We start from the raw sequence: 11258 nt of genomic DNA, 5'->3' as shown, positions 1-11258 counted from the left end.
TCCTCTGATCCAAAGTCATTCCCTTCTCCTTTCTCTTCATCATCAAAATTACTTTATTCTTCATGTGAAGCACTTTTTTCCTCTTCTTTGTCATCTTGTTCACTCTCTTCTTTCTCATGTATTGAATCTTTTCGGCTTCTTTTATCATCTCCACCACTTTCTTTATCTTCACTTGAGTTCTCTTTATCATTTTCACTACTTACTACTTCCACCACATCTTCCTTCTCACTCTCATCCCTTAACCTCTACTGTAGGGAAACCAACTCTTCTCCAATTGTCAACACCAACCCTTCAAACATGGCCACCAACCTTTCATATGTTCTCTGTAACACCTCATGTTTAAATCAATTAACTTTCCTTGTGGAAGCATTTGGAATCACTTTTGAAGGCTACAATTGATGAAAAATCAAGTTTGAAAATTTTCATTTACGGGTTACTATTCATTATCATCTTAAAATGTGACAAACTTCGAAAATTCGTAACTAATTGTAGAAAAATCAAAATTGAGTGATTCTAAGTTTTACAGAAAGCTCTTTAGATAAAATTTTGAGGAAAAATAGTTTCTGAACTGATTGCCTTGAAATTCGAGCTCAATTTCCTTTGAAAGAGTTACTGTTCATTTGGTCATTTTCAGATTTTATTGTATTCATGCCTAACTTTGGAAAGGCATAACTTTCTGCTCGGTTATCAGAATTGGGCAAACTACCCCTCATTTTAAATAGAAACATCAGATCTCTTTGCTTGCCAAATCTTATGACCTAACTCACTCGTTTGATAGGTCAAACTGGAGCTACAAACTCACTACTCCAGGACTTACGTTTTATCCCTTAACATCTCTTTAATTCTTTTTATTTCTTTGGCATACATAACATGGCCTTACTCTTTTCCGTTCATGCTCATACACTTTCATTCATGCCATAAATATTATAATTAAATACATGGCATCATTGGCATCCATAACATAGTTCACAAAATAGTAGAATTATACATTTATCAACAGTCTCATCCATTAACAAGAATAATTCTCCGCTTACTTCTCCTTGCTCCTCATGCCATTATTGCCCATCATTGATTGACCTAAATGGTTGGTTAGGGAGGGGTGAGATTCGGGGGAATCTCAGTAGCAAACACTACCCATAAGCATGCAAGACATAATGCACATGCATGACATGTTATAACATTAACACATGAATGCCATGGAAAGTAAGCTAAAGCATTTTATGCTTCCATAACATATTGCCAAGGCAAAACATAACATAAAATTGCAAACATAACTTTGCAAATATTTCATCATAGCTTAGTCACATCACGGCAACACAATCACATCATGCAAGCATACATATCAAGCACACAGTATAGGTAAGTTCACTACCTTGTAACATGGCTTTCCCCTTGCTTTTCCTTTGACTCCCTTGACTTTTCAACCATGTGGGCATTCGGTCAACATCACCAAACATCCTCTTGGATGTTCCAAAGGTCCTAAACATAGTCACATTGATCATACAATACATTAGGACCACTAGATTACATAAAGTTCAAGACTAGCTTTCTTGAACCTCAACCCTTTCTCTTAGTCTTAGGGTTTTCTTTCCAACTTTTCTAACATAAATCTTATCATTTCCCATCCTTAAGATCCATTTCTTGTCAATTAGGACCACTTTAGATGGCCTTAGATTCAAGAATATCAAATCTGGAAATTTTGCTTCGCGGGTACTGTTCACGCAGAATTTCCAGAATTTTTGCTCAACTTTGGAAATTCATAATTAATTCTAAAAAAATCCAAATTGAGTGCTTCCAAGTCTCACTGAAAGCTCCTTAAGTTAACTTTAAATGAAAAATAGTTTCAGGAACCAGTTCTATGCCGAACAGTACCGAAACTGTACGGAACTCGAAACTCTTCCAAAAGTTCAGCACTGTTTCCAGATTTCAAACCCTAACTTTGAAAAATCACCATAAATCGTACACATATCCAAATGAAGTGTTCTACCTATGGATTTAAAGCTCACAGAGTGTACTTTAAGCATGCAAAATTTCAGAATCAGATACACACAGTAACTAATCCGAAATAGGTATAAAATCAGGTGCTATAACCATCACATACCTTGTTTTAGAGCTTGATCTGGCTTGGAACCACTTGGCCTTTCTTTCTCCTCTTCTTTCTCTCTCTAGAAACCATTTTGCAAGAGCTTCCCCATGGATTCCTTATGCTTGGACGAAATGGTAGGGAGGGGAAGGGGTATTTATAGAAAAACAGACTGAATCTGGACCGTTGATCTTAAAAATACGTGGCTCGATCTGGACCGTCCATTTTCTCTTTTGATCTTACGTTGACAAGTGTCCTATGACATCATGCTTACCTCATCATGATGATATCATGCTTACATCATCAAGCCACATGTCTTTAATCCAACCGCACACGTGTCTTGCATCCGACCGTACACGTGTCTTCCATCTAACCGTACACGTAATATTTTCTTTTTCTCATCTAACCGTACACTTGTCACTTTCATGTCCTTTCATCATTTATGGCATTAAAATAGGGATAAAATAAATGGAAATTCGTGCAAAAATATTTTCTCAATTATTTCTCCACTTATCAAGCCAATCTTGCACCATATCAGATACTTTTCGAGTCTTGACTTACCCTGTATCGTTGGGACAACTTCTTCTTAAAATTCTGGCCAATAAAAGGTACATATATGGCGCCATCTCAGAGGAGCAAAGATGAAAATAATTAGCTTTGCTGAGTCACGCAGTAGAGATTTCACTATAACGGGTAGACAAAAGACTGTCTAAAATATTCCCATACTGCGTTCTGATTTTTATGCTGTCCATAAATATCTTCTGGTGACTCAGCATGATGACTCGTAGGTGTCATGATTACGCTTGATGACTCAGCACGCTGACTCAGCATCGTCATGATGGCTCTTAGATATTTTCTTTGGTTTTGTCTCCTATTTAGGGGAAAAAATTATTTAATATTTGACTGGAGCATTTTATTCAATCCAGAGCTCCAAAAATTCATCCAAAAATATCATAAAATTCCTCATATTCTAGAGAAAATCTGTGAATTTTCTCAGGTGATAACTCAACTTGTAGCCCTACTTAAAAATCATTCTTTAAAATGCCCTTTTTTGGCACAACTGGCTTTTAAGTATTCTTAAAGCCATTTTGCTGGTCTTCTGGGGATGAGACTAATTTTATAATTTTCTATAGTCTCTTAGATCATACATCCCCATTTTACCATAATTTTCTGAGGTTTCCTTATGACTCAAACAATTAAATCTACCTCTGCATCTCAAATTGAGCCATAAACTTATAAATTCCTTTTAAGTTACCTCAGGGGTATTTTCGTTATCTCTCTTCACAAAAGAGCCTTAGAATATTATTTCCCATTTTCTGGGATTTTCTTAGAATTTTCTAAGTACTTTCCATTTTTACCCTTAATGGCAGTAACTTTCTGAATTTACGGTTTTACCCCTGCTTAGGCTCAACCTCATAAAACCATCTCTTTGAGGCTTCTAACTTAACCTTTGATCTGTATCTAGCCTCTTTTCTCTTTCTGGGCCTTTGAGACTTTACTGGAGCCTCTAACTTTGATTACACTTTAGCCCCTTAAAACTTTTACTTTGCAGTTTAGTCCTTGAAACTGCTTTAACTTCCTTTCTCATCTTTAGGACCTCTACTAAAAAGGGGTCTGGTAGCCTATCTCATTCAGGCTATTTCTGATACTTCTATGCTTAAAAATTGGGATGTTACATTCTCTTTATTGCCTGTAAAATAACAAAAATTAAAGTAATCATTACCCTATATTGTACATAGCACCAAAATAACCTCGACATTATTTACTTACCAGGTAAGCTAGCTTTATTTCTATATTGGATGCACTAGATGAAGCCCCACCGACATTAGTAATACCATGTAGTATGCCTATATCACTATTCTTTTCTGATTTTACTCTTGCCTTCACTTTTTCCTCATCCAATGGACAATAAAATTCTCATTTTTTGAGGCATTTTCTTTTCCCAAAGAAAAGTGTTGTAGAGAATAAATCTGCATATCAAGTAAATGATAACTTAGCTATACAACAGTGACAACATGCAGAGAGGCCACTAACAACATACACAGTGACCAATCACAATGTACACATAAGCCAATAACAACCTACATATGTGCTATTCACAACATGTATAGCAGTCAATCACAACCTATACATAAGCGAGTGACAAACCAATACAGGCTAATGAGAACATGCACATAAACTAATTATAACATACATAGCAGCCAATCATAACATGCACATAAGCCAATGACAACATGCACAGTAGTCAATTACAACCTATACATAAGCGAATGACAAACCAACGTAGGCTTATGACAACATGCACAACAGCTAATTACTAGCTATACATAAGCAAGTGAAAAACCAAGAGAGGCCAATGACAATATGCACACAAGCTAATTACAACCTATACATAAGCACGTGACAAACCAACAGAGGCCAATGACAACATGCACACAAGCTAATTACAACCTATACATAAGCAAGTGACAAAATAACAAAGGCTAATGACAACAAGCACATAAGCCAATAACAACCTTCACACCAGCCAATCACAACATACACATAAGCATTTGACAATGTACATACCAGCCAATGACAACATACAGAGTAGTAAGTGACAATATACAGAGCAGCTAATTACAACATACATAGCACCCATTGATAACAGCACATAGCACATTGACAATACAACTAACATCAAAGTAAATGAATCATACCCACACTTACCATTAAGAAGTACAAGCAACCTCCCGTATTTTTTATCCCATTAGCTTTTCCTTTCTTCTTTCCTTTCTTGAACTTTGTAATTGAGTTGTAGAATTCTCTAAAAATACTGCTCCAATCATACTGTCTTAAACTATCCTTTGTCTCTACCGTGACCTTCAACACTTTGTCATTAAATCTATATACTAAAGCTAGGACACAAGAGGACTCCTAATGCATACATAACAAAAAGGAATTCAAACTTTTCATCCTCTTTTCCTTCAATCAACCATCTTCCTATTGTTTTGTATGGCACTTTCCTATAGTCACTACTTAATTCCTTAAATGTTTCATCTTCATTCTTCATATTTACTTTAATATCCTACCCCTCAAATGGTAGGCCCATCAATTGATTTACATCTTCGAGCCCCATTTCATGCGTCTTCCCTCGAATTGAAATTTTCTTACTTACAGGTTCAAAAGCACGAATCAATTCACCACAAAAATCTCTATAAATTTGTGAGTAGCATATTTCAACCAATTTATCAAAACCAATTCTTTTTAGCCTTTCCATCTTATCTTCACATTTCTTTAAGTGCTTGCAAACTTCCACAAATTATACCAAAGCACACCGTGTAAGGAGGGGAACAATATAATTCTTCCCTTTTAGTGGGACTCTCATTTCTTTAGCACTTTTACCATATTGTTCTTTCCCCTCTTTTGTTAACTCCCCTTAAGCTTTTTTCACAGAGTTAGTGCCCTCTTCAAAAGATTTAAACTTCTTCTTGTTCTTCTCATAAAATTCTTCAGTAAATAATATGTATCCTGAGAAATTCCTAGGCCTTTGTCCATCTTTGCTCTTACACCTTTTAGCCATTTTATTAAACTATAAAAACGAAAAAAATATTGTCATCACATTATAAGTTTCTAACTGCTTGAATTAGGGGCAGGACAATGATCTAATTTCCTATTTACATTATATTACTCTTAAGCCCCATGGGAGTTATTATTTATTTTGACACTTCAGGGGACTTTTTTGAATAAATTCTGGTCCTTAGGACCTCTGTGTAATTTTTCTAAATTCTTTTATTCGGTTCAGGCTTGACTTTCTTTCATATTTTTATTTGATATTTTTTCTGCTGAAATCTTATAATATCTTCTACAAAATAAAATAGGATGTGAGTAGATTTTGTGGCAAAATTTCTTTTTATCCTATTATTGATTAGATAGAGAAAAATCCATAAAAGATAATTAAATAGACATAAGATATTCATAAATTTAACCGAATATATTCTAAAGTCTAACCTGTTTAATTATAAAATATACTTATTAGTATTCTTCATATTTAACTACAGAAACTTCAGTTTTCTATTACTGTAATAGAGAATTCAATTGAATTAGAGTAAGTCACCCTAGCATTTAAAAAAAACATATGAATGAAAAATCTTAAGGTTAGATGGGCACAACACACACATGGAGGGACGCCAATATAATTATTATTATCTTATATGACACCACCTCAAATAATAATATGATAATGTTGCTACAATGACAAAATGCATCCAAAGAAAACCAATATCCATGATAAACTGAAAAACATAAAAATATTTGATTAGGTGTCGCTCCACTTAAATGATGGGCTATTGAGATTTTAGATGCAAGACGATATATGTCCAGTTGGCTGATGCTCAACAATTGCTACAAGACTACAACCAATGTATAGACCTTGAGCCAATCCAATTCAAAAATATGACATAACATAAATAAAGGGTGGGGGAGCACTGATCAAGTGAGCATATCAAAGAAGATAAAAAAAAAAAGGGGTTATTTGGTTTTGGAATGATACAGTAATCTATATTAAACAACCCTAGCAATTGAATCGAGGCGAAATCAACTCAACTTTCTTCATGATCATCATAAATAAAGGAGATGCAAAATACATTACAGTAGTAGATACTCTAAATCATTTTTCCAACGTAATTCAGGATCCTATGCAAATAATCATATCAAGGAAGAAAGTAAGCACAAAAAGAAATAATCACAGACTCAACCAATATTGTATCATTCCAGTTCAAGTGATATTATATTCAAACTACATTATTTATCAAAGAAATTATAAGAAAAAGAGGATAGCAACCAAATTGATAGTGAGGGAAATTTAGAGAAATTGAACCTCAAAAAGATGATAGTGAGTTACGACGGAAAAAGGCATAGTCTGAGAGATTTTGAAAGAAGCAAAAGATAATACGTTTCTTGAAACACTGGTCTTCTCTTTATGCTATTGTTCCTTGCTTCACCTAAGAGACTATATCCACACATAAGATAAAGGCCATGAGGATTGGGTTGAGAGTTGGCACTGAGGACACTAACAGTGATTTGGGGCAGTCGTGAAGACGAAGATGGTCTCGATAAGCAAAGAGAGCAGCCAAGGGTTTGAGTCGGGGAAAATATTTAGAATCAAATTAATGGGGATAAGTAGGTAATATCAAAAATGAAATTTATTATCTGCAGGTCCCTTGGGACTTGTTATTTATTTTAAGATTTTAAAAGACCTTATAGTATTAATGTCTTTTGTGGGATCTGTGTGTAATTTTCCCAAAATATTATCAAGAAATCTATTTCTTGATAAGATAAATAAGTTTTTGGCATTATGATCTAAAACTTCCTTTTGGTTATCCATAAACCTCTCCTAAGCAATGTTTTTAAATTGTTTTATTTAAAATGATATTTACAAGTGGTTCTCAATAAACTTTTCAAGATATTATATTCTCGCATTTGAATTCAAGTTTGGAGTTTAGCTCTTAACTTAGTAAATTTTTTTTTTCTTGATCTTTCTCAAGAACTTTATTGATTAGCCTTCTTCATAAAAATTTTATCAAGTAACATTATTCAGTCTGACTAATTTTAATCTTTTAATAACTTAAAGAACTTGTGTTGCAACTCAAAGTTACAATTGTTCTTTAATATTAATGACTTGATAAATCTCTCATAACATGATTTGAGCAAGATTAAAGGTTCAACAAATAAATGATGTTCGTTAGCTATTTTATGTCAAAAATATTAAATACAACTTAATTGTTACAAGTTACTGACCTACTCAACCTTCTTTGACAACATATATAATGCTTGGTGTCTAACGAGTAACTAGCAATGATCAATTATAAATAGGTTGAGCATTCAATGGAGCAATGAACACGAATTACTATTCTACTGCATTTATTTCATTCATTCATTACTTTGTTTTTTTTTTAATTACCTAAACTTCAGTGTTTAGAATTCATACTCTGTAAGAGATTATAAAAGCCGTCATCATACTCTTATGAGAATCTTGAGTGGGTTATATCTTTATAGGAAGTAAGCAAGAGCAATTGAGAGGTATCAATTGCTATATTGAGACATCAAGAGCTAATTGAATCTTGGAGATTATAGTGGAACTCTTAGAGATGCTTTGGGGACTAAACGTAGGTCTAATCACTGGACCGAACCGATATGTAACGCTAGTGTCTTCCCTCTCCTTATCTATTTCTTTGGTGATATCTTTCTCTCTCTCAATTACTCCATTTATTTTAGTTGCATTAAGCTTTTAAATTTTTAATATCATCCCCTCTTGTGTGAAGCTACTACTTTAATAGTCAGTAGCTAAAACAAGAGTAGTCATTGAAATTCTAAAAACAAATATGGTCAATAACTAAAAAAAAGAGTAGTCAATATATAAGAAAGAGTAGTTATCGGAGCTCCGGCGGCTGGAAATCAGCTAAGGGTGCTGAGGTCGTAATATTAGGACAAAAAACATAGTCAAGGGTATTCACATAATTTTGCAAGATTAAAAAACTTCAAAATAGTACAAGTAGTTTGAATTGGGTTTTTAAAATTCACCCGTACTGATTTGTCATTTAATAATTTTCAGGATATTTTATTGTCTTTTTTCCAGTATTATACACACATCAAAGAGAGCAAGAAATAATCATGAGTATGGTGATGAGATATTTGAGTTCCCAAAATAGCCTCAGTTATCAGCTGAGTTGAAATTTTGCTTAAGAAAAAAGTAAGACATTTTGATCATTTCACAAAGAAAAATAATTTTTTTTATATTTTAGTACTTAATTAAAATTTCAAAATCTTTTAGGTCTTAGTGGAAATTAAGTACCATTTATAGGACTTGTCTGAATGTGATCCATGAATTCCTAAACTGACTTTTGTGGGACTAATGTTAAAAGTAAGACATATGATATAGATGAATTTCATTTTTTATTTTTTATTTTTCTTTACCATATGTAGCAGAAGATTTCATTTAAACAAGATAATGAATTAGACAAAGCGACACCTGGTTTGGGCAGTTTTGAGAATGTAGAAGGTACGGGGGCAATTTTGAAGAGATGACTTCTTTAGCTCTTTATATACCGTAGCTTCTTTCGACTTCCCTCCTCCTAAGTGGTCGAGAGAGGGGGGAGAGGGGGCGTGATTGCATAAGTACCAGAGACAATAGTCCAGGTCCTACGAATACATCAATCAGAGAATCTTCTTTCCAATTGAAATAACGACTTTGGATTCAGAATTCATCTTCCATGTCTTCTGATCTTTATGCCTTTGAAGCTCCTTTCCACATTCCTTCAAACCCAGAATTCCTCTCCAATGGAAGCCAGGACCTTCCCTTTCTTTCCTCTGCACCTTGCCATTTGCCACTTCACCAAGAAGAAGAAGAATGCCCTTCTTTCTTTTCCTTCTCACCTCCAAGCACGTTCCTTCGAAATCTTAGCCTTCACCATTCCAAAACCATCCTACCTGATCTAACAAACCCAGAAACAGAGTTCAGAAATTCCTCTGTTCTTCGCGGCAATAACGTAAAATGCAACATTTTTCCCAGTTCGGATTATAGTCATAATCAGAACTTAGTTTGCAAGAGTTACAGGAACGGAGATTCTGAAAATGTGGCCGAATTCATCATGCAAAGGAGCTTAAGCAGTAAATCCTTTGACGGGAAACCCAGTTTTCTCTTCCCAAATCATCTCTATGAAACTTCATTTATCCAAAGCCATGCCTTGAGCCCACCAGATCACACTTTCTTCGCTCCTCAAATGAGAAAAGTCTGCAGTACAGGAGATTTGCAGGTAAGCTTATTTTTATTCTCTGTTCATCTCTTTCTCTAATCCCCTCTTCTCCCCTGTGTTGCTTTACTTCAAGTTTCTTCTTTCATTTCTCTCTCAGAATATCCAAGAAACTCAGACCTCACACACTGAAGAAACAAGCTTCAAAGTTGGACGTTACAGTGCACAAGAAAAGAAGGAGAAAATCTCTAAATATAGAGCCAAGAGAAGCCAGAGGAACTTCAACAAAACCATCAAAGTACATAAATAAAAACAATTCCCTACCTTATCGAACTTCATACGGATGATGATGAATTTGCTGTGTTTTAGTTTGTGTTATATAGTATGTATAATTAAGAGGAGATTAAACAAAATTGAATGACTAGTTATATCGTTCTGTTACTTCCATGGTGACAGTATACATGCAGAAAGACACTGGCTGATAATAGACCTCGCATACGTGGAAGATTCGCAAGAAACGACGAGACCATTGAGATTGCAAATCCTAAGGCAACATTTTCAACCAGAGATGAAGATGAAGATGTTTTCTGGGTAAGTGCACGGGGGTATGTGTATATAATATTATTTGCCGTTGGATGAGCTGGGGAGTTATTTATTATCAGTTGAAATAGCAAAATAGTGATATTTGGAGGGATTGTGATGCAGATTGAAGGGTTGAATGAAGAGGTAGAGGATGAAACAGTGAGAGCACAACAGTATGTGAATAGCTTTGGAGTTTACTCAGGGTTTCAGTGCTACGGACTTTGAGAGCAGAAAAAGCCCTTTTCTAGAATCACTTGTGCACGAGACGGAAGAAGGAGGGAAATTACATTTAAAGACCCAATGTTAAAATGTTTTTGTTTTCTCTTTAAAAATTGTTTTTTTAAAATTTTTAAATTAATATTATTTTAAGGGAAAATTCCAAAAAAGGTCCTTGGAATATGGGAAATGCCAGATTGGGTCCTTAAATTTCGAAAATGACAGAATGGGTCATTGACCCAATCTGTCATTTGTGAAATTCAGGCGAATTGACAATTTTGCCCTCATTTATTCATTCACTATAATGATTCAAGGAATCACTATAAGAGTTTAGGTGTTACCTAGATTCGTATAGCGAATAACTATTCACTTTTTCATAGTCAGGTGTCTTGTTATTAACTACAACTAATGCTATAATCACTAGAACAATGTAGGCATTACCTAGATTTGTGTAGAGAATAACTACTCATTTTTTCATAGTCAGGTATCTTATTATTGTCAGGTATCTTATTATTAACTACAACGAATCTTGTAATCACTAGAACAGTATAAGCGTTACCTAGATTTGTTTAGAGAATAACTACTCACTTTTGCTCAGGGGCAAAAATGTCAATTTGCCTGAATTTCACAAATGACAAATTGGGTCA

General features: G+C 34.4%; 1 protein-coding gene across 1 annotated transcript; it reads left to right on the top strand.

The window, feature by feature from the left end:
• Positions 1 to 9230: 9230 nt before the first annotated feature.
• On the top strand, positions 9231 to 10666 carry LOC114754582 (two-component response regulator-like APRR1). Its single transcript, XM_028943366.1, has 4 exons — positions 9231 to 9876; positions 9974 to 10111; positions 10270 to 10404; positions 10519 to 10666. Exons 1-4 carry the CDS (start codon positions 9334 to 9336, stop codon positions 10618 to 10620), a joined length of 918 nt encoding a protein of 305 aa, XP_028799199.1. The 5' UTR covers positions 9231 to 9333; the 3' UTR covers positions 10621 to 10666.
• Positions 10667 to 11258: the final 592 nt, after the last annotated feature.

This window comes from Neltuma alba, unplaced genomic scaffold (genome assembly GCF_004799145.2).
Source record: "Neltuma alba isolate B1F8T4 unplaced genomic scaffold, ASM479914v2 tig00010163_pilon, whole genome shotgun sequence".
NCBI lineage: Eukaryota > Viridiplantae > Streptophyta > Magnoliopsida > Fabales > Fabaceae > Neltuma > Neltuma alba.
The sequence above is the reverse complement of the archived record's forward strand: the minus strand, read 5'-3'. Positions and strand labels throughout refer to the sequence as shown.